Source organism: Anomalospiza imberbis, chromosome 3 (genome assembly GCF_031753505.1).
Source record: "Anomalospiza imberbis isolate Cuckoo-Finch-1a 21T00152 chromosome 3, ASM3175350v1, whole genome shotgun sequence".
Classification (NCBI taxonomy): Eukaryota; Metazoa; Chordata; class Aves; order Passeriformes; family Viduidae; genus Anomalospiza; species Anomalospiza imberbis.
Window position 1 is genome coordinate 409242 of NC_089683.1, and position 27448 is coordinate 436689.

Here is a 27448-nt window from a genome sequence, read left to right on the forward strand (position 1 = left end):
CCTGGGCATGCTTGCGCTTGCGCCCGGGCCGCCCGGCTTTCCTCATGGGCGTCCCCGGCTCCTGCTTCTCCTCCTTGCTCGGGTTCTCCTCGGGCTCCTCTTCCCCCTGCGAGCGGACACAGAGAGGATGGTTACGCCGCCGGGCAGCCCGGGCTGGGCACGGCTCCGCTCCCGCTGGATCGCCGGCGCCGCCGGCACCGCGGGCACCGCAGGGGGACGGGCGTCTGTCCGGCCAGGCGCGAGCATCGCGGCATCGCCGGGCCAGCAGCACCAGGACACTTAGAAGGGTGACAGTGTCTCCTGCCACGCTTGGGCTGTGGCACAGGTGCGGCCCGGGAGCCCCAGCGGGTGACCCCCCTGCCCCGTGCCGCTGTGCCACGGCCGGCTCAGGACACGTGCCCACTGCTGCCACCCACCAAAGCCTGCGCCACGGAACGCAGCAAGGGCCGTGCGGATGCCTCACAGCACGGGCCTGCACGCAGCCATGCGGCTCCCTGGGGACGAGGGCCAGCAGCAGGAGCCGGGCACCCTTGGAGCGGGCAGCTGCCCGCTTTGGGGACCCTGCCGTGCCCCAGAGCAGCTGGCAGCGCCCCACGCCCTGTCCCTGGCGCGGTGGCCCAGCCCCGGCACTGGCAGCACGCATGTGCCAGCATGGCGGCGCAGCAGGAACGCGGCTCCGGGAAATGAACCTGCTCCCGTGCCGGGGCCGCGGCAGCGCCGGCGGCCGCGCGTGCCGGGGGCCCTGTCCCCGCGCCGGGGACCCGTGCCTGGCACCGGGGGGGACACGGTGGGCAAGGGAGGCGCGAGGCCCCGGCGCGGCGCGGGGTCGCTTTCACCTGAGCCCCAGAAGATCCCGGCGGCAGCAGCCAAGCAGGAAGAGGCCACGGAGGGGGAGCAGGGGAAGGAGGAGAGGCCGGTGGGGGGCTGGTGAGGGAGAGGCCAGGGAGGGGATGGGGCTGGCAGCCAGACAGCGCCGGCATCCAGCTGCAGCCGCGCGGCCCCGCACCCTGGCGGGCGCCAGCACTGCCACATTCCTGCCCTGCGCCCCCTGAGCTGGGGCAGCCGCGCCATCGGCATGCGGCTGGGACATCCCCGTGGGTCCAGCACGAAGATCCCACGGCACTGGGACACACTGTGTCCCGTGGCTCTGGTGCCCCATGGCCGTGGTGCCCCATGGCCGTGGTGGCCCCAGCCGTGGTCCCCAGACCAGCTCCCTCTGTGCCACCCGCCCCAGACTCAGCTGCATGCCCTGTGCCCATTGCCGCCTGTCTCCCCTGCCTGGTCTTGGTGCACGTGGGATGCACGGGAGCCACGTGTAGGTCTGTCCCCAGGCCCATGGTGTCCCTCCAGAACCGTGCTTGTCCCAGCCCCACTCGCCTGCCTGTGGGGCCGGGCAGCCTCCAGCCCCCTGCACAGACCCCCCAGCCCCACAAGGACCCCCCAGCCCTGTGCAGGGACCCCCCCCCAGCCCTGGCACCTGCCAGCACGGCCAGCGCTGAATGAGGGCAGGGGACACCACAGCACGCAGGGGCTCTACCAGGGCTGGGCCCCGCTCCCCATGGCATCCTGCGGGAAAGGTCTGGGACAGGTCCAAGGACGATGTCAAGATCCCAGATCCAGCGCCATCCTGGTGCAGAAGTCCCTGAGGGGGATTCTGGGGGTCCCTGCCCCACAGGCCCCCTGTACCTCACTGTGCTGCAAAGCCAGGGCAGCACCAAGGAGGCCAGGGGTGCAGGCCAGCCCCAAGGAGACCCTGGCACCTGTCCCTTTGCCCCTGGCTGCTGGCACCGCCAGTTGTCCCTCACCACAGTTCAATCCGTCCAGGTGCTGGCAGCATTTAGTGGATGTACATGAAAGATTTGGGGGTGTCATGTGCACCAGGTGCTAGCCAGGCCTCCCATGGCCAGGAGGGGATGCTGCTCCCATGGCCAGTGGGTGCCAGAGAGGCCAGGGGGGCTCCAGGGTGAGAAGCAGGAGAGACAGAGCTGGCTCGAGGGCTGCCACGGTGGGGGGACAGCAGAGTCCCTGCTGTGGAACGAGGGAGATGCTCCCAGCACCTATCAGGACAGGGAACCCTCCCGGGGGCACAGCCGGCACCCCAAAAGCAGGGCAGGGGTGAGGGTGCAGCCCGGGCAGCAGCAGGGCTGGCAGAGGACTCCAGGGGGCTCTGCCCCCCCAGCCCGGCATGGGGGCCGGTGCCGCAGCCCCTCGCCGCCCGCATCCCGCCGGGAGCTGAGTCATGGCCCATCCATCACCCCGTGCCCGTCCCCCGGAGCGCGGCGCTCCGTGGCACGTCCCCGGTGCTGCTCCTGCTCCGCTGCCAAGCAACAGCCCGGAGGGAACGGCGGCCGAGCGCGGCGGGCTGAGCTGCGGCATGACGCAGTGCTGGCTGCGCCGCCAGCCCCGCTCCGCGGCACCGCCGCCGCTGCCCGGCCCGCGGCCCCGGGGGGAACCCGACTGCGGAGACGTGCCCCGGCTGGGAGCGGGGCTCGGCCCCGCCGGGGCTGCGCCGGGAGACACCGGCCCCGGCCCCGGCGCCGGCCCGACCCGCGGGGCCGGAGGCGCCGGGAGCGGCTTCGCCCCGCCGGCCCCGCGGGCAGCGAGCGGCCGCCCTCGGCAGGGTGACCTCGGCACGTGGCCGCGGGGGAGGCGACGCCGCATCCCGCGGGGTCAGCCCGGGACAGCGCCCGGCTGAGCGCCGCTGCCAGCGCCGGGCTCTGCCCCGGCCGGGCCCGCTCCCGGGAGTACCGGGCTGCAGCGGGCACTGCCCCGGCTCTGCTCGGCTCCCGGGAGTACCGGGCTGCAGCGGGCACTGCCCCGGCTCTGCTCGGCTCCCGGGAGTACCGGGCTGCAGCGGGCACTGCCCCGGCTCTGCTCAGCTCCCGGGAGTACCAGGCTGCAGCGGGCACTGCCCCGGCTCTGCCCGGCTCCCGGGAGTACCAGGCTGCAGCGGGAACTGCCCCGGCTCTGCTCGGCTCCCGGGAGTACCGGGCTGCAGCGGGCTCTGCCCCGGCTCTGCTCGGCTCCCGGGAGTACCGGGCTGCAATGGGCACTGCCCCAGCTCTGCTCGGCTCCCAGGAGTACCGGGCTGCAATGGGCACTGCCCCGGCTCTGTCCTGCTCCCGGGAGTACCGGGCTGCAATGGGCACTGCCCCGGCTCTGCTCGGCTCCCAGGAGTACCGAGCTGCAGCAGGCACTGCCCCGGCTCTGCTCGGCTCCCAGGAGTACCGAGCTGCAGCAGGCACTGCCCCGGCTCTGCTCGGCTCCCGGGAGTACCGGGCTGCAATGGGCACTGCCCCGGCTCTGCCCTGCTCCCGGGAGTACCGAGCTGCAACGGGCACTGCCCCGGCTCTGCTTGGCTCCTGGTAGCACCGGGCTGCAGCGGGCACTGCCCCGGCTCTGCTCGGCTCCTGGTAGCACCAGGCTGCAGCGGGCACTGCCCCGGCTCTGCCCTGTGCCCTGCATGCCCCCAGAACCGCCCCAAAGCACGGGGGCTGCACATTCTCCCCACTCCTGGCTCCTGCCGGCAAAACTGTCAGGCAAGACCGACCTGACCCCGGGTATCCGTGCCCCCAGCCATGCCAAGAACGTGCCAGGCACATCCCAGCAGACACATGGCCGCATCCCAGCGGACACACCGGCCGGCCCCTCTGGCCACCGGGAGGAGTGGCTGGAGGATGGAGAGCACCGACAGGCGAGAACAGTGTGACCCAGCCGGCCAGCAGGAACGGGGATGACCCCGACCTGGCGGTGCCCGCAGTGGGACGGTGTCCAGCTGGCTGCAGCCCCGATACCCACGCCATGACCAGCCCTGCCCTGCCCTGCTGGACACTCTGCCCCACAGGAAGAGCAACGGCTTTGCCAGCCCTGGCACTGGGAGTGGCCACTCTGGCCCAGCATGTACGTGGCTGGGGGCATCCCTCCTGAGCCTGGTGTCACACGACGAGGAAGCGCAGGGACCCCCAGAACAGGCAGGACCCCCCGAGGGGGGAGCAGGGCTGGCACGAGGCTTACAGGCCACCACCAGCACAGAGCACGAACCCAGCACACGCTCCAGGGCCAGGACATCCCCCATCCTGGGGGACACAACCCTCCTGGGGACACCCCCGGCCTGCCAGCCGCCTTGGCCCAGCTCTGCCCGCAGCCGGGAGGTGACAGCAGGTCTGTCCCCGTCCACTCCCCGCGCTCCCCAGCGCCAGGAATAGCTCAATCCGCGCTAATCCCGCCCGCGGCTCAGGCCTCTCCCGTCCCCCCCGCCCTGCGGCAGAGAGAGCCCCGCACCCCCTTCTCCTGGCGGCCGTGAAGGAGCCAAAGCCCCGAGGCCCCCGGCTCCCGCGGGACGGGACGGGACGGGACGGGACGGGACGGGGCCGTACCTTGTGCGTGTCGAGCGCCTCGCGGCTGGGCGCGGGGCTGCCGGCGTCCAGGCTCCCGCTGGACGGCATCGTGGGGCCGTGGGGCCGGGCGGCCGCCGCCTCTTCAGCACCTGAGCGGACCCCGCTGCGCCGAGGAGGGGTCCGGGAGCCGTCCCCCGCCGCTGCCTGGATCCTCCTGCCCCTGCGGGGAGCGGAGAGGGACGGGGATCAGGGGGTGCTCCCGCCCCGCTGCCCCCGGCCCGGCCCCAGCCCCGGCAATTATTAACGTGCCGCAGCCTTGACTCGGCCGGGCTGGGCTCCTGCCCCGCCATCGCCCCGCAGGTGCCCGAGCCCCGGCCCGCCCCGGCCGCGGGGGCACAGGGGGGGCACGGTGTGGGTGAGGGGTGCAGGGTGTGGGGTGCAGTGTCAGCGCAGGGTGCGTGGTAAGGGGTGCACAGCATGGGCTGCAGCGTGTGGAGCGATGTGGGGCACAGGGGGCACGGTGTGAGGCGTGGGGAGCCCACAGGGGTGCAGTTGTGGGGCACAGGGCCCATGGTGTGGGGTGCAGTTGTGGGGCACAGGGCCCATGCTGTGGGGCACAGGGCCCATGCTGTGGGGTGCAGGGTGTGGGTACAGGGCGCACGGCACAGGGTGCAGGGTGATGGGTGCACGGTGTGGTGCGGGGCACCCAGCACACAATGCTCAGTGTGGGGTGCCCTTTGCCCTGCACGGGGTGCCCAGTGCATGTTTTGGGGTGCATCGTGCACCTTGTGAGGTGCATGGAGGGGGGCGTGCAGTGTGGGGTACGAGGGGTGCAATGTGCATTTTGTGGGGTGCAGGGACAGCAGGGCTGTGGGGTGCAGGGTGCTGGGTGCAAGGGGCATGCGGGGTGCAGGACGTGCTGCAGGGGGCACAGGGCAGGGTTTGGGGTGCAGGGTGTGTGCGGTGCACGCTGTGGGGTACCGTACAGGGTGTGCATGGTGCAGGATGCGCGGGGTGCTGGCTGCAGGGCATAGGGTGCTGGCAGTGAGGGGGCTGGCAGGGCCATCAGGGCTAGGTTTGTGGGGTGCAAAGGGTGCAGGACCGGGGGTGGCCGAGTGCTGGCTGGGGGTGCGGGAGGCCGGGGGATGCAGGTTGTGGGTGCTGGTTGTGGGGAGCTGGGGGATGCTGGCCGTGGGGTCCGGGGGGGTGCTGGGTGTACGGGACAGGCTGTGGGGTGCAGGCTGCGGGGTCCCGGGTGCGGGGTGCCGGCTGCGGGGGGCCGGGGGCCGGTTGCGGGGGGCCGGGGGGGAGGCTCCAGCCGGCACCTGTTGCTATGGCAAACGCTGCATTCGCCATGGCCGGGGCTGCTGTTGCCTTTGGCACCGGAGCTGCAATTTGTTTCTAGAGCTTTCCAGCCGCAGCCGTTCCCAGCGGCGGGCGGGGGGCTCGGGCGGGGGCTCGGGGGGGCCGGGGCGGGCAGGACGCCGCTCCCGGCACCTCTCCGACCCCAAGGCATCCCCCCGGCCCGCGGCCGGAGCGGCGGGGGCTGCTGGGGGGCCGGGGGGCTGCAGCCGCCCCCCGACACAGGCACGGGGACCCCCGGGATTTGGGGTGCTGGGCCGGGGGCTGGGGGACAGACGGGGGAGCACAGCCCTCCCTGACCCTCTCGCAGGCTGGGTTGGGGGGAGGATGTGAGCAGGGGGAGTGGGGGGTGGCTCCAGGCTGGGGGTGGAGGCTTGGGGTGTGGGACCAGGGGGTACAGGATGCCAGACGGGGCTGTGGGGTGCACGCTGTACCCCCAGGCACAGCCCTGTGCCGACCAGCGGGCGCTGGGGAGGGACTCCCCGGGCCCTTCCCTCACCAGCCCGGGGAGCCCCCGGGGAAGCCCCGGACCCATCCCTGGCACCAGCCCCTTGGTGGCACAGGGGTGCCCACGCCAGCTCCCCGCGGGCACACTCGGCCCCGGCCCGGCGCTTGGCCCCTGGGCACCGCGATGCCCGTCTGTGAGGGGTCTCGGCTGGCACCCCGCACCCCCCGCAGCCCCAGGCCACCGCTACTGGCCCCCCTGTCAGCGGCTGTGCCACCAGCCCCACGGCACGGCACGGCTTGGCACGGCTTGGCACGGCACCTCGGCCCCCCGTTCTCCGCGAGTCGCCTCCCGGGGTGCCGCTGGCGGAGCCCCCCAACACCCCCGAACCCCTGGTCCCGCCGCGCCTCGGCACAGCCCCGGGGCGGGCACGGCACGGCACGGCACGGCCGGACACGTGCAGCGGGAAGCACCGGGGACACCGCGGCTGCACCGGGCACCTCGGGGGATCCCCCGCGCCCGGAGGCGCCGCGGGGCGCGGGGGTCGCGCAGCCGGGGGTCCCCGCCGTGCCGCCGGCACCGCCCGCAGCCCCCGACCCCCCACGGCAGCGGGGTCCCTCCGGCAGCCCCGGGGGGCGGCCGAGCCCCCCCGGCCGCCCGGTGCGGCGGCGGCCGAGCCCGGTTGGCGCTGACGAAGGGGCAGCTCGCGGCTTTGATTCGCTTCCAGCCAACATGGTCTCCAAATGCTCTAAAAATAGTTGTTCTGCGCACAAACCCCGCGGCAGCCCCGGCCGCCGAACAAAGCCGGGGAGCCGCCGCGGCCCGGCCGCCTCCCGCTGCCCACCCCGCGGGGCCCCGCCGGAGGGGCCGTACGGGACCCGGCGGCGCTCCCGGCCCCGCTCCCCGCGCTCTTACCCGGCTGCGTTCGCCCGCCGCGGCGGTGCGGGACGGGACGGGATGGGCCGGGGGGCTCGGCACCGTGCCCTCGCCTCAGGCCGCCGGGACCGTCCTTGGCGGCATCCCCCGGCCGCCGCTCGGCTCGGCGGCGGTCACGGACCCGCTCCCGGCGCTCCGGCGGGGAGGGACCGGCCGCCGGCCCCCGCGGCCGCTGTGTCCCCGGCGGCGCTGGCCCCGCGGCTCGGGCCGGGCGAGCGGCGGCCCCGGCCCAGCTGCCGGTGCCGCTCCCGCACGGCAGCACCGGCGAGTCACGCTCGCCGCGGCGGCAGAGGCGTTCCGAAGTAGGTTACCTGCGCCGGCTGGGCGAGACACGCGGCAGCCACCGGCACGAAAATGGAAAACCCACCCGAAATCCCGCCTTTTTTTTTTTTTTTTTTTTTTTTTTTTTTTTTTTATATATATATATATATTTAGGGACCTCGGCGGTGCCGTGCCGCAGCCGGGAGCCTGCGGGGACCTAACCGGCCATTTTAGGTGACGGCGAGCGGGGTCCCCCGCAGCCCCCCGTGCCGGTGGCGAGCGGGGGATACCGTCACCGCAGTCCGCCCCCCCCGCCCCGTCCTGAGGTGACCCCGCGTGCGGCGGTGACACCCCCGCCTTGGCCGGGGTCCCTCGTGCGCCGGCGGCGGTGGGGACGCACGAGGGACCCCGGCCAAGCGCCTCTCCCGTGACAAGTGCCGCAGCGTATTATTATTGTTGTTGTCACTTTGAGTCACTGCCACCACCGCGCTCCTCCTCCTCCTCCTCCTCCTCCTCCTCCTCCTTCTCCTCCTCCTTCCCAGCAGCAGGGAACAACTCCGGGATTGACTCAGAGGGGACAGGAGCGGCGGCCGTGAGTCACCCCCACCCTCTGCGCCCCCCACCCCTGACTCACGGCGGGGGGGGCCCCCCGAGCCCCCCTCAGCCTGGGGGCTGCTGCCGAGGGGGGGCAGGAACACGGTGGGCGTCCCCGGGCTACGCAATTTCGCCTCCGACAGATGGTTGCGCCGAAACCACCGTGGCCTTGACCTCATCTCCCGAGCTGTAATTTAGGGGTGAAATATTTGGCCTCTGCGGGAGGAGCGCCTGGCCACACGTGCCACAGCCCAGGGAGCCACCGGCATCTGGGGGACACGGGGGGGCGAGGTGCCAGCGAGAGCTGGGGTGATCCTAAAAATAGACCTGGCCTGGAGGGGGGACCCTGGGGTGCTCAGCAGCGCTGAGCCAGCCCCGTGGTGCACCCCAAGGATGGAGTCACTGCACCCACAGCACACCTGGGAGTGATTCCTGCACCCACGGCACCCCAAGGGGTGATTCCGGCACCCCATGGCATCCCAGGGAGTGATTCCTGCACCCACAGCACCCCAAGGGGTGATTCCGGCACCCCATGGCACACCTGGGGGTGATTCCTGCACCCCATGGCATCCCAGGGAGTGATTCCTGCACCCACAGCACCCCAAGGGGTGATTCCGGCACCCCATGGCACACCTGGGGGTGATTCCTGCACCCTATGGCACCCCAGGGAGTGATTCCGGCACCCCATGGCACCCCAGGGACCGACACCAGGCCCTGCCCTGCTCCACAGCACAGCCAAAGCCGGGCACTGCCCCACAGCCGGGTCTGCCAGGGCAGGAGCAACCTGCCCATGGATGGGATGGGATGGGATGGGATGGGATGGGATGGGATGGGATGGATGGGTTGGGATGGGATGGATGGGATGGGATGGGATGGGATGGGATGGGATGGGATGGATGGGATGGGATGGGATGGGATAATGGGATGGGATGGGATGGATGGGTTGGGATGGGATGGGATGGGATGGGATGGGATGGGATGGATGGGGTGGGATGGGATGGGATGTTATGGGATGGGATGGGATGGGACGGGATGGGATGGGATGTTATGGGGTGGGATGGGATGGATGGGGTGGGATGGGATGGGATGTTATGGGGTGGGATGGGGTGGGATGGGATGTTAGGGGGTGGGATGTTGGGATGGGATGGGATGGGATGGGATGGGATGGGATGGGATGGGATGGGATGGGATGGGATGTTATGGGGTGGGACAGGACAGTGACCTGTGTGAGACCCCAGCGCCAGGCTGCGGCCAGCCCTCCAGGTGGGACAGTGTGCATGGAGCCAGGGGACAATGAAGGGGCTGCCGCAGCACCGGGAAGGTCTCACCGGGAGCACCCAGGAGCTCCACATGCTCCGTTACCAGGGAGAAAACCCGGGAGAGACCTGATGCCAACGAGCAGAGCCCTGAGCCCCCGGGGACCCCGAGCAGGGCCGGGAGCTGTGCTGGGGCAGGAGGAGCACGGCAGGATCGGGCTGGGCCGGGAGCCGGGAATGGCGGTTAACCGCGGGAACGGGCCCGACACCGTGGCACGTGCCGGGCCCCGCGGCGGGGCGGCGCCGTGGCGGTGCCAGGAGAGTGGAGCCCGCTGCGGGCTCCTCCTGTGCCGGGAGCCCAATCCCACCCGCGGCCTGGAGCCAGCCCAGCGAAGCCAAACCCGCGTGGGAGCCGCCGTGGCACGAGTGCGCCCGGCACGCGCCCGCGGCACCTGCCGGGCCCACGCGCTCCCCTCGGGCACCGCGGCCTGCTGGGGCACGGCCCGTGGGAAGGCGCGGGGCAGGGATGTGCCAGAATAAAACTCCCTGCGCAAAAAACGCCGCCGGAGGGTCTGCGGGTGTCTGCCGTGGCGCGGCATGGCGCGGGGCCTGGGGGCACGGCGGCGGCTGCCACCGGGTTTCAGGGGCGTGGGCATGGCCAGCCAGGGTCATCGGGGGACACACCGGGACACACCGGGACACGCCGGTGGGCACCGGCATGGCGCCGTTCCTCGAGGGAGCAGAAGCTGCTCGGTGTCACCAAAGCTGCTCCGCGGGGAAGTTTGGAGCTGACTCAGCACGAGGGGCCGGAGCTGCCGGAGCAGCAGGGTCGGCTCCCGCGCTCAGCCGGGGCTCCCGGGGGGCTCCCGGCAGTCACGGCCACCGCGGGATGTGGCTGCCCGGTGTGGCGGCCAGCACGGAACTTGGCCGGTCCCGCAGTGACACCGGCGACGTCACACAAAGGGCAGAAGCACAGAAAGAGGAACTGAGCGAAGAGGAAAATCTCATTTGCCCACAGGTTTGCGCAGGCGAAACACCCCGGAAAGCGGGGGGAGGAAACGGCGGTGGGAGGGAAAGGGGAGAGAGGGGGAAGGAGAAGGGAGGGGAGAGGGGAAGTGAGGGGGAAGGGAGGCAGCAGGGGGAAGTGAATCGGAAGTGGAAAGCCAGTGGGAAGGGGGAAGTGAGTGGAAAGGGCGAGAAGCAAGAAGGAAGGGGAAAGCAAAAAGGAAAGGGAAACGATGGGGAAGGTGGAAGGAAGAGCGAGATAAGAAACCAGAGGGGCAGGGGGAGTGGGAAGTGAGCAGGGAGGGGGAAGTGAGAGGGAAAGGGAAGGGGGAAGTGATGAGGAAGCAGTGAGCGGGCAGCGGGAAGCAAGGGGAGATGCACAGGCAGGGGCAGCGGAGCACGGAGAGGGCAGCGGGAGGGAAGGGGGAGAAGCGGGAGGGAAGGAAGGGGGAACGAGCCGGGCCCGGCGGGGGGACCGGAGCGGGCAGGACGGGCAGGACAGGACGGGCAGCCCCCGGCCCCGCCAGGGCCCGGCCCGCCGCCCCCTCCCGCGGGCCCCGCGCCTCCCCCGGGGGGGATTTTTGGTGCAAAATCGCCCAAGTTTGGGCAGGGCCGGCCCCGCCGCTCCCCGGGGCGGCCCCGCCGCGGGCAGGGCAGGGGCGGCCGCGGGCCCGCGTCTCCCCGGGGGGCACGCGGTGGTGACACCGCGGGCCGGGAGGGGACCGGGGGGACAGCCGGCGGTGCCACCGGGCCCCGCTGCCCTTCAGCCGCCCGCGCCGCGCTCAAGGACACGGCGGCGCCGCGGCGGCCGGGCCGGCCGGGCCGCGCAGCCACCCCCGCTCGCTCGGCCGGGCCGAGCGGGGCCGGGTCGGGCGGGGGCGGCGCGGGGCCGGGGGGGCCCGGCGGGCCCGGCCCTGCCGTGTTTTCCTGCCGCGGGCCCGGGACGGCGGAGTCACCGGGGCCGCGCCGGCCCGGGCCGAGCCCCGCCGAACCCCGCCGGAGGGAGCCGAAGTCCGCCGGAGGGAGCCGAACCTCGGCCGTAGGGACCCGAACCTCAGCCGCAGGGACCCGAACCCCTGCGGAGGAACCCGAACCCTCTCCGGATGGGCCCGAGCCCTTCCGAAGGCACCGCCCGAACCGAACCGGACGGAGCTGGACGGAACCGAGCGGAGCCGAACCGTGCCGAACGCATCAGCCGAACTGAACCGAACGCAGCCGAGCGGACGCGAGCGTGCCCGAGCGGAGTCGAGCGCGCCCGAGCCGGGCCGGCGGTGCCGGTCCCGGTGTCCCGGCGGTGCCGGTGTCCCGCTGTCCCGGTTACCTGGGCCGGTGCGGGCCCGGCGCAGAGCCCCGCCGAGCCCCGCCGAGCCGTGCCGAGCCCCGCCGAGCCGCCGCCGCCGCTGCGCTGCCCGGCCAGGCCTCCTCCCGCAGCGCCGCCGCCTCCACTGCAGCACCGAGCCCGCCGCGCGGTCCTAGAGCCCGCCGGCCGCGCGCACCGGCACCGCGGGCACGGCTCGGAACGGCACGGCACGGCACGGGCACGGCTCGGCACGGGCACGGCTCGGAACGGAACGGCACGGGCACGGCTCGGAACGGGCACGGCTCGGAACGGAACGGCACGGGCACGGCTCGGCACGGGCACGGCTCGGCACGGAACGGCACGGGCACGGCTCGGCACGGGCACGGCTCGGAACGGCACGGCTCGGCACGGAACGGCACGGGCACGGCTCGGCACGGGCACGGCTCGGAACGGCACGGCTCGGCACGGGCACGGCTCGGCACGGGCACGGCTCGGAACGGCACGGGCACGGGCACGGGCACGGCTCGGAACAGCACGGGCACGGGCACGGGCATGGAACGGCACGGCACGGCACGGCTCGGCATGGCACAGAGCTGAGCTCCTGGGCTGAGGCAGGGACAGAGCCCGGTGCTAACACATGGTGTGCCATCCCAAACCCTGCCGTGCCAAACCAAGTCTTGCTGTGCCAAGCCATGCCAAGGCATTCCGTGCTGTGCCAAGCCAGGCCGGGTTGAGCCAAGTGTGGCAAAGGGCTGTGCCATGTCAAGCCAAGCTGTGCCATGCTGAGCTGTGCCAAGCCAGGCCAGGCCAGTCTGAGTCAAGCTGGGATAGTAGAGGGCTGTGCAGTGTCATGCCAAGCCAAGCCATGCCATGCCATGCCATGCCATGCCATGCCATGCCATGCCATGCCAAGCTCTGCCATGCTAAAACCAAGCCAAGCCGTTCCATGTCAAGCTGAGTCATGCCAGGCCAGGCAGGGCCAGGCCAAGCACAGTCAAGGCCTGTACAGTGTCAAGCTAAGCCATGCTGTGCTGTGCCAAGCTGTGCCGTGCCAAGCCAGGGCAGGCTGGTCTGAGCCAAGCCAAGCCAAGCCAAGCCAAGCTGTACTGTGCCAAGCCAGGCTGGGCCAAGCCAAGTGTGGTCAAGAGATGTGTGTTACCAAGCCAAGCCAGGCCATGCCATGCCAAGCCAAGCCAAGCCATGCCGTGCCATGCCATGCCATGCCAATCCAATCCAATCCGATCCAATCCAATCCAATCCAATCCAATCCAAGCCAATCCAATCCAAGCCAATTCAAGCCATGCCAGGCCAATTCAAGCCATGCCAGGCCAGGCCATCCCTCCTTGCCCCGTCCCTTCTCCCCACACTCGTGCCAGCTGTGTCCCTGTCCCTGGTGCCAGCACGACCCCTGGGCCCTGACAGGATATCTCGGGGGTTCTGCCCACGGGGTACCCCCCACCGGGGCTGCAGGGGGTGCCAGGGCTGAGGGGGACACCAGAGTGACCCCGATGCCTGTGGGGCGCTGGCCTGCGTCCCTCGGGGCGCCCCGAACTGGGTGGGGGGCACGGAGCCCCGGGAATTCCAGCGGGCAGAGATCCACAGCAGCATCCACCGAGGGCCTCGGGGAGCAGGGGCTCTTTGGGGAGGGGGACTTTAATTCCCTCTGGCAGGCCCGGTGGGGGCTGCTGGAGCAGCGGGAGCGGGGCTGGGCTCGGAGAGCCGGGCACTTCCAGGAGAGCTGGGCACTGCCACGAGAGCCGGGCACTGCCACGAGAGCCGGGCACTGCCACGAGAGCCAGGCACTTTCAGGAGAGCTGGGCACTGCCAGGAGAGCCAGGCACTGCCACGAGAGCCTGGCACTGCCAGGAGAGCAGGGCACTGCCAGGAGAGCAGGGCACTGCCAGGAGAGCCAGGCACTGCCAGGAGAGCCGGGCACTGCCAGGAGAGCCGGGCACTTCCAGGAGAGCCAGGCACTGCCAGGAGAGCCGGGCACTGCCAGGAGAGCAGGGCACTGCCAGGAGAGCCAGGCACTGCCACGAGAGCCGGGCACTGCCAGGAGAGCCGGGCACTGCCAGGAGAGCCGGGCACTGCCACGAGAGCCAGGCACTGCCACGAGAGCCGGGCACTGCCACGAGAGCCAGGCACTGCCAGGAGAGCCAGGCACTGCCAGGAGAGCAGGGCACTGCCACGAGAGCCGGGCACTGCCAGGAGAGCAGGGCACTGCCACGAGAGCCGGGCACTGCCAGGAGAGCAGGGCACTGCCACGAGGGCCGGGCACTGCCAGGAGAGCCGGGCACTGCCAGGAGAGCCGGGCACTACCAGGAGAGCCGGGCACTGCCAGGAGAGCAGGGCACTGCCACGAGGGCCGGGCACTGCCAGGAGAGCCGGGCACTGCCAGGAGAGCAGGGCACTGCCACGAGAGCCGGGCACTGCCAGGAGAGCCGGGCACTGCCAGGAGAGCAGGGCACTGCCACGAGAGCCGGGCACTGCCAGGAGAGCCGGGCACTGCCAGGAGATCCGGGCACTTCCAGGAGAGCCAGGCACTGCCAGGAGAGCCGGGCACTACCAGGAGAGCCGGGCACTGCCAGGAGAGCCGGGCACTGTCAGGAGAGCCGGGCACTACCAGGAGAGCCGGGCACTGCCAGGAGAGCCGGGCACTGCCAGGAGAGCAGGGCACTGCCACGAGAGCCGGGCACTGCCAGGAGAGCAGGGCACTGCCACGAGAGCCAGGCACTGCCAGGAGAGCCGGGCACTTCCAGGAGAGCCGGGCACTGTCAGGAGAGCCGGGCACTGCCACGAGAGCCAGGCACTGTCAGGAGAGCCGGGCACTTCCAGGAGAGCCAGGCACTGCCAGGAGAGCCGGGCACTGCCACGAGAGCCGGGCACTGCCCGGAGAGCCGGGCACTGCCAGGAGAGCCCAGCGGCTGCTGGGAGCCGGGGCAGCCGGGGGAGCCAGGGAAGCTGGGGGCTCGGGGGGCTCAGGGGCTCAGGGCTGGGCCTCAGGAGTTCCAGAGGAGCTGGGGGCTCAGGGCTGGGATTGAGGAGCTTTGGAGACTCTGGGGGGCCTGGGAGCTCAGGGGGCTCAGAGCTGGGATTGGGGAGCTCTGGAGGAGCTGGAGGCTCAGGGGGCTCAGAGCTGGGATTGGGGAGCTCTGGAGGAGCTGGAGGCTCAGGGGGCTATGGGGGCTATGGGGGCTCAGGGCTGGGCCTGGGGAGTTCTGGAGACTCTGGGGGTTCAGGGGGCTCAGGGCTGGGCTTGGGGAGCTCTGGAGGAGCTGGGGGTTCAGGGGGCTCAGGGCTGGGCTTGGGGAGCTCTGGAGGAGCTGGGGGTTCAGGGGGCTCAGGGCTGGGCTTGGGGAGCTCTGGAGCGGCTGGGGGTTCAGGGAGCTCAGAGCTGGGCTTGGGGAGCTCTGGAGGAGCTGGGGGCTCAGGGGGCTATGGGGGCTATGGGGGCTCAGGGCTGGGCCTGGGGAGTTCTGGAGACTCTGGGGGTTCAGGGGGCTCAGAGCTGGGCTTGGGGAGCTCTGGAGGAGCTGGGGGCTCAGGGAGCTCAGAGCTGGGCTTGGGGAGCTCTGGAGGAGCTGGGTGCTCAGGGGGCTCAGGGCTGGGCCTGGGGAGTTCTGGAGACTCTGGGGGCTCAGAGCTGGGCTTGGGGAGCTCTGGAAACTCCAGAGGAGCCGGGGGGTGGGGGTGGGGGGGACCATGGGGAGCTCACACTGCTGCTCCCAACACCTGGCACAGGTGTTGCTTTCAGTCCACAAAATCCTGGGCTTGATCCAGGCCACGGCAGGTGCTGAGGATGGGGTGACTTTGGGGGTACCCTCGGAGCATCCAGCACTGCCTGGGCACTGTCTGGGTGCCCAGGGTTGTGCCACAGAGCCCAGCACGGGCACGGAAGGGCCCAGCAGCAGCTGGCTGTGCTTTGGCAGCCCTGTTCCTGCCTGGCTGTGCCAGGATTGCAGCCCCGAGAGGGGCCCCCTGGGCAGAGCTCCCCTCGCCCTCCGTGCTGGAAGGCTCCTGGGGCACAGGGGGGCACTGCAAAATAACGCATTAATTAACAATGCTAATTAATGGCATGTTCCCTGCTGGGATAGGCCCTGCTCACTGCCATGGGTGTCCTGCAGGAGCCTCCTGTGCGTGCTGGGGATCCTGGCTGGAAAGGGGCAGGTGGTCCTGGACCAGAGCAGGGGACTGGGATTGATCCCCCAAATCCCACAGGCAGGGTCCTGCTGGGCTGGGATTAAACCTCAATTCCCACGGGCAGGGTCCTGCTGGGCTGGGATTAAACCTCAATTCCCACGGGCAGGGTCCTGCTGGGCTGGGATTAAACACTCACATCCCATGGGCAGGGTCCTGCTGGGCTGCGAGTGGGATTTACCCCCAGATCCCATGGGCTGGCATTGGGATTTACTCCCCAGATCCCATGGGCTGGCATTGGGATTTACTCCCCAGATCCCATGGGCTGGGTCCTGCTGGGCTGGCATTGGGATTTACTCCCCAGATCCCATGGGCTGGCATTGGGATTTACTCCCCAGATCCCATGGGCTGGGTCCTGCTGGGCTGGAATTAAACACTCAAATCCCATGGGCAGGGTCCTGCTGGGATGGGAGTGGGATTTACCCCCAGATCCCATGCTGGGGCGCCCGAGCAGTCCCACACTGGGCTGGGCTGGGCCGGGCTGGGCAGAGAAGGAGGAGGAGGAGGAGGAGGAGGAGGATGGCCACGGCTCATCCACCTTCAGAGCAGGCCCTGGTGTCCCCAGGCTCCTGCAGAGCCATCCTGCTCCTCGGGGGCTCGCAGCTCCCGTCCCCTCCAGGCTCCAGAGAGCCATGCCAGGCTGAGGAGCCCCGTGGCCGGGGCCGTGGCCCCGAGGGAGCTCCGAGGCCTCTGAGCAGCTCAGCCTCCAGCGAGCGGCGTCTCCAGCCCTGTCCCCACATGCCAGGGCAGGGTGCGTCCCCTGGAACCGCTGCTCCCCACCCCACATCCCGGCAGAGCCGGGGGTCCCCGGGGTCCCCCCTTGCCGGAACCCCCCGGCAGCTCAGCCTCGTCACCGCGGCCCGGTGACACGGCCTGGTGACACGGTGACAGGGTGACAGGGTGGCAGCTGCCGGGGCACAGGCAGCTCCCTGGGGCGGGGATCGGATTAATTAATCTCGCCTGGAGGGCGGGCTCCAAATTAAGCCGGTGCTGGTGACACGGCCCCGGCAGGGCGGTGAGCCCAGGGAGCAGCTGGGGAGAGCCGGTGTCACCGTGTGCCAGGCGGTGTCACCGTGTGCCAGGGTGGCACTGCCGTGCTGGGCAGTGTCACTGTGTGCCAGGCAGTGTCACCGTGTGCCGGGCAGTGTCACCGTGTGCCGGGGTGGCACTGCTGTGCTGGACAGTGTCACCGTGTGCCAGGGTGGCACTGCCGTGCTGGGCAGTGTCACTGTGTGCCAGGCAGTGTCACCGTGTGCCAGGGTGGCACTGCCGTGCCAGGCAGTGTCACCGTGTGCCAGGCAGTGTCACCGTGTGCCAGGCGGTGTCACCATGTGCCAGGGTGGGGGTGACCCTCCCCAGCCACCTCTGCCAGGTCCTGGGGACACGGGGTGTGGGGACATGGCTGGCGAGCTGAGGGGTGACATGGGGCAGTGAGGGTGGCAGCGGTGGTGGCCAAGGGTTGGTGACCCCGAGGGATGCAGGTGTGATGGCACCACGGCCTGAGGGACCTCACAGGGACATAGGTGTGATGTCACCGTGGTCGGGGGACCCCAGGGGACCCAGGCATGGTGCCACCATGGCTCAAGTGACCCAAGGGACACAGCTGTGATGGTCCCACAGCCAGAGGGATCCCGAGAGACGCAGATGTGGTGGCACAGTGGCCCGAGGGAGCCCCGAGCTCCTGGCACTGTCACTGCTGGGCGAGGTCGTGGTGCCATTCCCGGTGCCATTCCCTGTGCCACTCCCGGTGCCATTCCAGGTGCCATTCCCGGTGCCACTCCCGGTGCCATTCCCAGTGCCATTCCCGGTGCCACTCCCGGTGCCACTCCCGGCGTGTGGCTGCCGCTGCCTCCGCCTGGGGAGGGTGAGCAGCTGCGGCCGGTCCCCGCTGTCCCCGCTGTCCCCTCCCGCCTGACCTCGTTTCCAGCTCCGAGGGCTCCTGGTTATGCAATTCCTGCACAGTGGAGATGGCCGGCAGCCCGGGCACCGGCAGCCCGGGCACCGCCCGACCGGGCACCGCGGGCCCCCCGAGCCCGCGGGAGGGGCCCGCTGGAAGGGGCTCAGCGCGGGCCACGTCCCCCGGTGCCACCGGGGCTTGTGCCACCCCCCTGGCACGCGGCAGCCAGGGAGCCGGGGGAGCGCTGGTGGCACTGGCAGCACGTGGCGGTGCCTTGTCCCCGGGGACACGGCGGGTGCCACACGGAGCGGGGGGTGGGCTCGGCGGGGCCCGGACCCCCGGGGGGCACAGCCTGGGGCTGCCGGCACCTGCGGCCACCTCCTCGGTGGGCAGGAGGAGGAGGCGGAGGGCTGGGATGAAGGGCAGCGGGGTCAGCAATGAAGGGATCCATCCGGGGACAGACGGGGGGGCTCGGGGAGCAGCCCCCGGCCCCGTGCGAGGGGACACCGCGTGCCCCCCGGCTGTTCCCCCGGCTGTGCCCCCTGCCCCGGGGCTGGCTGCGGGTGCTGGAGCCGCATGGGCACGGGGCCAGCTGGGGCCGGCCTTCTCCCCACGCCAGTGGAGGTCCTGGGGTACAGGGGGTCCCTGAGGACGCCTTGGGGTGCACAGAGATCCTGGGGCCTCCATGAGGCATTCGGGGTCTCCTTGGGGTGCTTGAGCTTCCCGGGCTCTCCGTGGGGCACTTGGGGTCTTTCGGGTCTCCGTGGGGTCCCTGCGGTCTCCATGGGGTTCCTGGGGTTTTCGTGGGGCTGAGCCCACTCTGAGCGGGAGCCGCCCCTCCCCCCGCAGCCGGGAATAATGGGGATTAATTACGGCTCTAATGAGGTGTGAAAGGGTTCCGGCCTGTGGGATGAGCGGCGGGCAGGGACGTCGGGCCTGGCCGAGCCTGCACGGCACCCACGTCCCCCTGGGAGGGGACAGGGCGGGTGGGGGCCCCTCACCGTGAGAGGGGGTCCCGGGCTGGGCACCGGCACCGCGGTGGCTTCGTGTCCCCAAACGGAGCCTGGCAGGGGTTGGGTGGGACAGACGGGACAGGGCAGGCGGCCCCCAGCGTGGTGCTGGGCACGGGTGGGCGGTGTGGTGGTGTCCCGGAGCGCCCCGGTGTCCCGAGAGTGCCACGGCAGCGCTCAGCCCGCGGACCCTGCCCTGCCCTGCCCGTCCCTGCCCGGCCTTGCCCGGGTTTCCCCCCTCCTCACGCCGGGCCGAGGAGCACAAAGCTGCCCCAGCCCCGGCGCAGGGAGCCCCCGGCTCGGGAAGGCTCTGGATCTTTCCCACCAGGATGTTTAACTCAAAAAACAAATGAGCGCCGGGAAGGGCGCAGGGCTGTGCCAAACTGGGGCTGGGGAGCGGAGAGGACGCACCTGTGCCCGGGAGCCCGCGGATTCCGAGGGATAAGGTTTCTGCCGGGATGCTGGGAGGCTGGGGGAGGCTTCGGGTGTCGGGCATCGCTGCTGGGGCCGGCAGCGGCCGCCGGGCATCCCCCGGGGAGCCGGTGCCGGCTTGACCCGTCTGCAAGCCGGGGCCGGGGCCGGGTGGGGCCCAGCAGCAGCTCCGTGTCCGGGGCGGCAGCGGTGGCACCGAGCCCGGGCTGTGCTGCGGGTTCTGTTCAGGGTGTCACCACCTTGGTGACACCGAGCCCGGGCTGTGCTGCGGGTTCTGTTCAGGGTGTCACCACCTTGGTGACACCGAGCCTGGGCTGTGCTGTGGGTTCTGTTCAGGGTGTCACCACCTTGGTGACACCGAGCCCGGGCTGTGCTGCGGGTTCTGTTCAGGGTGTCACCACCTTGGTGACACCGAGCCCGGGCTGTGCTGCGGGTTCTGTTCAGGGTGTCACCACCTTGGTGGCACCGAGCCCGGGCTGTGCTGCGGGTTCTGTTCAGGGTGTCACCACCTTGGTGACACCGAGCCCGGGCTGTGCTGTGGGTTCTGTTCAGGGTGTCACCACCTTGGTGACACCGAGCCCGGGCTGTGCTGCGGGTTCTGTTCAGGGTGTCACCACCTTGGTGACACCGAGCCTGGGCTGTGCTGTGGGTTCTGTTCAGGGTGTCACCACCTTGGTGACACCGAGCCCGGGCTGTGCTGCGGGTTCTGTTCAGGGTGTCACCACCTTGGTGGCACCGAGCCCGGGCTGTGCTGCGGGTTCTGCTGAGGGTGTCACCACCTTGGTGGCACCGAGCCCGGGCTGTGCTGCGGGTTCTGTTCAGGGTGTCACCACCTTGGTGACACCGAGCCCGGGCTGTGCTGCGGGTTCTGCTGAGGGTGTCACCACCTTGGTGGCACCGAGCCCGGGCTGTGCTGCGGGTTCTGTTCAGGGTGTCACCACCTTGGTGGCACCGAGCCCGGGCTGTGCTGCGGGTTCTGTTCAGGGTGTCACCACCTTGGTGACACCGAGCCCGAGCTGTGCTGCGGGTTCTGCTGAGGGTGTCACCACCTTGGTGACACCGAGCCCGGGCTCTGCTGCGGGTTCTGTTCAGGGTGTCACCACCTTGGTGACACCGAGCCCGGGCTGTGCTGCGGGTTCTGTTCAGGGTGTCACCACCTTGGTGACACCGAGCCCAAGCTGTGCTGCGGGTTCTGTTCAGGGTGTCACCACCTTCGTGACACCGAGCCCAGGCTGTGCTGCGGGTTCTGTTCAGGGTGTCACCACCTTGGTGACACCGAGCCCGGGCTGTGCTGCGGGTTCTGTTCAGGGTGTCACCACCTTGGTGACACCGAGCCCGGGCTGTGCTGCGGGTTCTGTTCAGGGTGTCACCACCTTGGTGGCACCGAGCCCGGGCTGTGCTGCGGGTTCTGTTCAGGGTGTCACCACCTTGGTGACACCGAGCCCGGGCTGTGCTGTGGGTTCTGTTCAGGGTGTCACCACCTTGGTGACACCGAGCCCGGGCTGTGCTGCGGGTTCTGTTCAGGGTGTCACCACCTTGGTGACACCGAGCCTGGGCTGTGCTGTGGGTTCTGTTCAGGGTGTCACCACCTTGGTGACACCGAGCCCGGGCTGTGCTGCGGGTTCTGTTCAGGGTGTCACCACCTTGGTGGCACCGAGCCCGGGCTGTGCTGCGGGTTCTGCTGAGGGTGTCACCACCTTGGTGGCACCGAGCCCGGGCTGTGCTGCGGGTTCTGTTCAGGGTGTCACCACCTTGGTGACACCGAGCCCGGGCTGTGCTGCGGGTTCTGCTGAGGGTGTCACCACCTTGGTGGCACCGAGCCCGGGCTGTGCTGCGGGTTCTGTTCAGGGTGTCACCACCTTGGTGGCACCGAGCCCGGGCTGTGCTGCGGGTTCTGTTCAGGGTGTCACCACCTTGGTGACACCGAGCCCGAGCTGTGCTGCGGGTTCTGCTGAGGGTGTCACCACCTTGGTGACACCGAGCCCGGGCTCTGCTGCGGGTTCTGTTCAGGGTGTCACCACCTTGGTGACACCGAGCCCGGGCTGTGCTGCGGGTTCTGTTCAGGGTGTCACCACCTTGGTGACACCGAGCCCAAGCTGTGCTGCGGGTTCTGCTGAGGGTGTCACCACCTTGGTGGCACCGAGCCCGGGCTGTGCTGTGGGTTCTGTTCAGGGTGTCACCACCTTGGTGACACCGAGCCCGGGCTGTGCTGCGGGTTCTGTTCAGGGTGTCACCACCTTGGTGGCACCGAGCCCGGGCTGTGCTGTGGGTTCTGTTCAGGGTGTCACCACCTTCGTGACACCGAGCCCAGGCTGTGCTGCGGGTTCTGCTGAGGGTGTCACCACCTTGGTGGCACCGAGCCCGGGCTGTGCTGTGGGTTCTGTTCAGGGTGTCACCACCTTGGTGGCACCGAGCCCGGGCTGTGCTGCGGGTTCTGCTGAGGGTGTCACCACCTTGGTGACACTGAGCCCGGGCTGTGCTGCGGGTTCTGCTGAGGGTGTCACCACCTTGGTGACACCGAGCCCGGGCTGTGCTGCGGGTTCTGCTGAGGGTGTCACCACCTTGGTGACACCGAGCCCGGGCTGTGCTGCGGGTTCTGTTCAGGGTATCACCACCTTGGTGGCACCGAGCCCGGGCTGTGCTGCGGGTTCTGCTGAGGGTGTCACCATCTTGGTGACACCGAGCCCGGGCTGTGCTGCGGGTTCTGCTGAGGGTGTCACCACCTTGGTGACACCGAGCCCAGGCTGTGCTGCGGGTTCTGTTCAGGGTGTCACCACCTTGGTGGCCCTGAGCCCGGGCTGTGCCCGCAGGCGCTGGGGGTTCTGTCAGCACCTTGATGCCCCCGAGCCTGCTCTCGCCTGCCAGATGTGCGGCTGTGCGGTGGGGCACATCTGGCGGCGGGGCAGCTGTGCCGGGGCCGAACACTGGCGGCTCTGTGCGCTCCCGGTGACCGCGGCCATGACCAATGCGGGATCTCCGGATCTGCAGCGCCCGCAGCTGCTCCCGCCTCCGAGCAGGCGCTTCCCAGGAAAACCTCGCTTCCCTTTTCTCATTGAATCCCGGCCTTTTCCACATGGCGAAGGGACAAGACACCCCGCAGGGAGGAGATGGATTTATTAAATATTTGGCGGATGACAGAACATGTCTCCCTGCTCACAGGCTGCGGCTGGAAACGTTCCCCGTGCTTACGGCATCGGCTGCGGCGTCGCCAGCCGCTCCCGGGGACAGAACTGGTCCCGGGGACAGTCCTGGTCCCGGGGACAATCCCGATCCCAGGGACAATCCTGCGCTCCCTGCAGGAATAGGGAATGGCACCGGAGCTTGGTGTGGCCCCCAGGGACACCCCGGCTGTGTGGGCACCGCCGGGGCTTGGGGAGCCAGGAGTGGCAGGAGCAGCCCTGTCCTTGTGCGTGTCACCCACAGAGCAGCCGCTGTGGGACCCCAGGTGGCTGCCGTGCCCGTTCCCTGCCCGTGGCAGCTGGGATGTCCCTGTCCTGGCATTAACCAGGGATTAATTGGGATGTCCCTGTCCTGGCATTAACCCGGGGATGCCAGAGCCGGGACATGGCTCTGCCCCGGGACTGCCCGTGGGAAAACGCTCTCAGGTGCGTTTTCCTTCGGGTTGGTTTTGCCCCAGGGAATTGCAGGGTGCACCTGGCGTGAGCCCCATGGCTCTGCCCCAGCCTGTATTCAGCCCAGGGGGCAATTAAAAACGGGGTTAATTACCTCCCTAAGTGACACCCCTGGGTGACATGGCACAACAAGGCCCTGGGCACCCCAATCCTGCTCTCCTGGGTGTCAGGGGTGCTGGGGAGGCCCTGCAGCTTCCTTCCCATCCCCTCCAAGCCATGGATCCCACCTGGCTTCCCACACCAAGCCCAGCTGCCCCAGCCCTGCTGTGCCACCGTCCCTGCCCTGGCAGTGCCCCCAGCAGGGCCCGGGTCGGCACCCCCAGCCTCTTGCCTACAGGAGGTGCTGGGAGACCCCCCCAGCCCCTCTCAGCTCTGCTTGGGGGACAGACCCCGACCCCCGTGCAGCTGTGACACCCCCAGCTCCTGGTGGCCGCCCCCACCCCAGCTGGGCCATCAGGAAAACATCCCCATTTTCTGTGCCTGGGCCCACGACACAGCCGGAGATGCTGCATGCCCGAGTGCAGCAAGTTCAGCTGAAAACCCACGTGAGGTGGTGCCTGTCTCTGTCCTGGTCCCCATCTCCCCATCCTCATCCCTGTTCCTGTCTGTATCCCCATTCCTGTCTCCATCTCCCATCTCTCTCCCCATCCCTGTCCTTGTCCCCATCCCCGTCCCCGTCCCCATCCCTGTCCCCCCTTTTCCAGCTGAAGCTGCTCTCCCCTCCAGGTTCTCCTGGCTCCCCTCCCCTCGCGGCTCGTTGCCAGCACTTCCATCCAGCCAGGCCCGCGGCCACCAAGGTGTTTATTGTCCCCGTCCCCGCCCGGTGAGGGGGAGCCCTCCCGGGGCCGGCTCGCTGTGGGGAGGCGGCAGAGCCGGGGGTGCTCGCGGCTCCCTTCATCCATCACCCTCCAAAAATATTTACAGATGCGTCAGGGCCCTCGGCTCCTTGCACTCAAAATGACATTCCCGAGCAGCGGGACAACGCGCTGGCACTGCCGCTGGCCGGACTGCTGGCCGTGTTGTGGGAGCGGTGATGGAGCGGGAGGAGCTGCCACCCCTGCTCCCTTATTTCCCTAATTGCCACCAAAGCTGAGCCCAGCTGCTGATGCCGGTGCTCCTCTCAGCCTGGCCACGCTCCTCCCTCAATTCCCGGCTTGGCACGGGAACGCCAGAGCTTGGTGGCCCACCACAGCCCCATCCCTGCATCCCACCATGCACCCCGGGAGCACACCTGGCTCCAGGCGGGTTTCTGAGAGCTGAATCCCCTTGGTGCCGCGCAGGAGGGGCCCTGGAGGGCCTGCAGCCCTTTGCTCCGTGCACGGGGAGGGGGGGACAGAAGGCAGGAGCAGTGACCAGCGTGGCGAGTGACAGTGGCACTGTGGAATGGAGCGGCACACAGAGCGGGAACAGCCACCAGCAGTGTCCTTTCAGGTTTTCTTTTTTTTGTTGTTTTGTTTTGTTTTTTTTTTGTTTTTTAAGCCTCCCGTGAGTGGCTGAGCCGGGTGGGACAGGTCTGGTCACCGTTAGGAAGCACACCGAGGGGACATGCAATGGCCTGAGGGGCAGTGCCCGTGGAGGGTCCTCGGGACGCTCCCGCTGCTGTCAGGGCAGCTGTGGTGGCAGCACGTGGTGGACATCGGTCACAGTCGCACGATGGTGATGGATGGGCTGGAACGGCCTCTTCTGAGGGGGGAGACATCCCTCGATGGCAAGAGAAGAGCAACCTCCGAACCTGCGGCACCAGGAGCCCCGTCAGGGTCTGCAGAGATCCCGCAGTGATCCCACAGAGACCCCACAGCAATCCCGTAGAAATCCTGCAGAGATCCCACAGCAATCCCACAGAGATCCCATAGAAATCCCACAGCAATCCTGCAGTGATCCCACAGAAATCCCACAGAGACCCCGCCTGCCCCGGAGCCACCGCTGCTCTCCAGGGAGCTGGGAAGGGAATGGAGCCCCAGGAGGGGCTGGGGGAGCTGGGAAGGGAATGGAGCCCCAGGAGGGGCTGAGGGAGCTGGGAAGGGAACGGAGCCCCAGGAGGGGCTGAGGGAGCTGGGAAGGGAATGGAGCCCCAGGAGGGGCTGGGGGAGCTGGGAAGGGAATGGAGCCCCAGGAGGGGCTGAGGGAGCTGGGAAGGGAATGGAGCCCCAGGAGGGGCTGAGGGAGCTGGGAAGGGAATGGAGCCCCAGGAGGGGCTGAGGGAGCTGGGAAGGGGCTCAGCCTGGAGAAAAGGAGGCTCAGGGGGACCTTGTGGCTCTGCACAACTCCTGACAGGAGGGGACAGCCGGGGGGTTCGGGCTCTGCTGCCAGGGAACAGGGACAGGACAAGGGGAAATGGCCTCAGGCTGGGCAGGGCAGGCTCAGGGTGGATGTTGGGAACAATTCCCACCTGGAGAGGGCTGTCCTGCCCAGGCAGGGTTGGAGTCCCCATCCCTGGAGGGGTTTCTAGGCCCTGTGGCTGTGGCACTTGGGGACAGGGGGCACTGGTGGCCTGGGCACTGCTGGCATGGTTGGGCTCGGTGTCCCAGAGAGCTTTTCCAGCCTCAGTGGCTCCGTGACCCCTGAGCCCCCTGCCCGGGGTTGTGTCCCCCTGTGTCCCCCCCAGCCAGACCCGAGTGTGGCGCCCACCGAGTGTCCTGCTGAGCCCAGACCTGCTCCCCTCGGAGCAGGGGACAGGGAGCTGCAGCTCCTGAGGCCAGGGCAGGTTCCCAGGGTGACTCTGCCAGCTCAGGTGAGGTCGGGGCTGGGGGCTTTGCCCCCCCCAGGATCTGCTGGCTGAAAGCCCCTGGTGCTGCTGCCCAAGGGTGGCCAGAGCTGGACACCCCCTCCAGCAGGAGGCTCAGGAGCACGCCCTGCTCCTGGCACCACACACGGGACGGGGAGGAACTTGAGGATTCACTGAGGGTAGGAAAGACCTCCAGGGTCACCGGGCGCAATCCCCACCTTGTCCCCAGCCCAGAGCCTCATCCAGGCCTTCCCTGGACACCTCCAGACCTCCCTGGGCAGCCGCTGCCAAGGCCTGAGCACCCTTTCCATGGGGAAATCCTCCCTGGTGGAAGAGCCACCGCAGTGTAAAGGATTATTTCTGCTTTTCCTTTGTCCTTTCCCATTCTTTCTGTAGGATCAAGAGGCCTGGCTGGTTCCTCTCCCTTATCTCTCAGTGGGCTCTCACTCGGTGCTGCTCCTCGCTGGTGCTGGGGCCCCGCTGGGCTCTGGGGGGGAACTGGGGCTCCTCCTGTCCCGTCCAGCACTGGGGGTGGCAGGGTCACTCCCGTCCCTTTCTCCAAAGCCTTTCAGGGGTGTGAGGAAAAGCCTCCCCCTGTGGCACTGCCCGCTGCCCTTCCAACGCTGCAATTTCACTCCTTCTTGAGTTACCAGATTGTTTCCCAGATGAGGCAGGACTTGAATTTCTAATGTGAAAACTGTCAGAGAGACTCCCGAGCCCCTCTGGGGCTCTCTCCTTGCGCTGCTGGAGCGGCCGGGAGGCGGGAAGGGCAAATCCCCTTTTCTCACTTTGCAGAGGGCGCTGGGTGGGAACTGCTGCTGGGTTTATCCCGCAAAATCCTGCTTTGGATCCACCAGTGATTCTCCTGGCCCATGGCCACCTTGGGCAGGGGGGCAGTCAAAGGGGAAAGGATTTCTCCTGCCTGCTCCCTGCAATCACCCGGGGAGAGGGAAGAGGTCCCAGAGGAAGGTCCCTCCTGTCCCCATCCCCTCCTGGCCCGGGTGCACCCAGGGGAGGATTTTCTGCCTCCACCAGGGGAGGATTTTCTGCCTCCTGCCCACCGGGAGTGGGCGGTGATGGGCATTATGGCAAACTTCCAGAGGGTGTGGAAACCCGAGCCTGCTCCTCGCAGCTTTTCAGGTGGGGGAGATAAGGATCTCCCTGGAGACACTCCAGGCTCCAGCCCTGCCCCTCCTGCTCTCAGTGCACCTGTCTGTCTGTCCATCTGTTGTGCCTCGTTATTAACTCAGGGCCCCGGCTTTCTGGGGGGCACACAATGGATTTTTGGTTTGTCTGGACAGTGTCCATCACCACGGGCTCCTGTTTCCTGTTACAGAAGTGACAATAAAATGGGAGATAAGGCTGGCAGAGCTGGTGTCGGTGTTTTCCCACTCTGAGGAGAGCTCAGAGCCCCTGGCAGGGCCTGAAGGGACTCCAGGAGAGCTGCAGAGGGACTGGGAACAAGGCCTGGAGGGACAGGACCCAGGGAATGGCTCCCAGTGCCAGAGGGCAGGGATGGGTGGGAGATTGGGAATTAGGAATTGTTCCCTGGCAGGGTGGGGAAGGGATGGGATGGAATTCCCAGAGCAGCTGGGGCTGCCCCTGGATCCCTGGCAGTGCCCAGGGCCGGGCTGGACACTGGGGCTGGGAGCTCCTGGGACAGTGGGAGGTGTCAGGGGGCACGGCTCTGAGGTCCCTTCCCACCCAACCCATTCCATAATTCTGTGGAAAACATCCCAGTGAGCCCTGCGGGGGGGGGGGGGTGGGCAGCTGGGACCTCCCTGGTGCAGAAACAGGACAGGAGCAGGAGGTGACAGGAGCCCCAGGAGCTGCTGGGGATGGGACACGTGTCCGTCCTTACCTGAGCTGCTGTCCAGCCTGCGGCCCCTCCTAACCTGCAGACAGGGGAGAGCAGGTTAGCAATGGAACATGTCCTTTGGGTTAGCAAGGGAAGGTTTCCTTTGGGTTAGCAAGGGAACGTGTCCTTTGGGTTAGCAAGGGAACGTGTCCTTTGGGTTAGCAAGGGAAGGTTTCCTTTGGGTTAGCAAGGGAACGTGTC

At 69.0% G+C, this 27448-nt stretch overlaps 2 protein-coding genes across 5 annotated transcripts in view; both read right to left on the reverse strand.

The window, feature by feature from the left end:
* The window catches only part of DNMT3A (DNA methyltransferase 3 alpha), a 40661-nt gene extending 28970 nt beyond the window's left edge, over positions 1-11691 (reverse strand). Inside the window, exons 1-3 of one of the 2 annotated variants that reach the window (XM_068183095.1) lie at positions 11518-11691; positions 4377-4557; positions 2-106 (exon numbers count right to left, since the gene is read on the reverse strand). In XM_068183095.1, coding sequence (XP_068039196.1) covers positions 2-106; positions 4377-4445 — 174 coding nt within the window. In that variant the 5' untranslated portion in view covers positions 4446-4557; positions 11518-11691. The remainder of the gene's footprint in view (position 1; positions 107-4376; positions 4558-11517) is intronic. The other variant, XM_068183096.1, reaches the window with a different exon arrangement.
* Positions 11692-27157: 15466 nt separating this feature from the next.
* DTNB (dystrobrevin beta) overlaps positions 27158-27448 on the reverse strand; it is a 193242-nt gene continuing 192951 nt past the window's right edge. Inside the window, exon 21 of one of the 3 annotated variants that reach the window (XM_068183104.1) lies at positions 27158-27284. In XM_068183104.1, the coding sequence (XP_068039205.1) occupies positions 27280-27284 (5 nt within the window). In that variant the 3' untranslated portion in view covers positions 27158-27279. The remainder of the gene's footprint in view (positions 27285-27448) is intronic. The other 2 variants (XM_068183103.1, XM_068183105.1) reach the window with 2 other exon arrangements.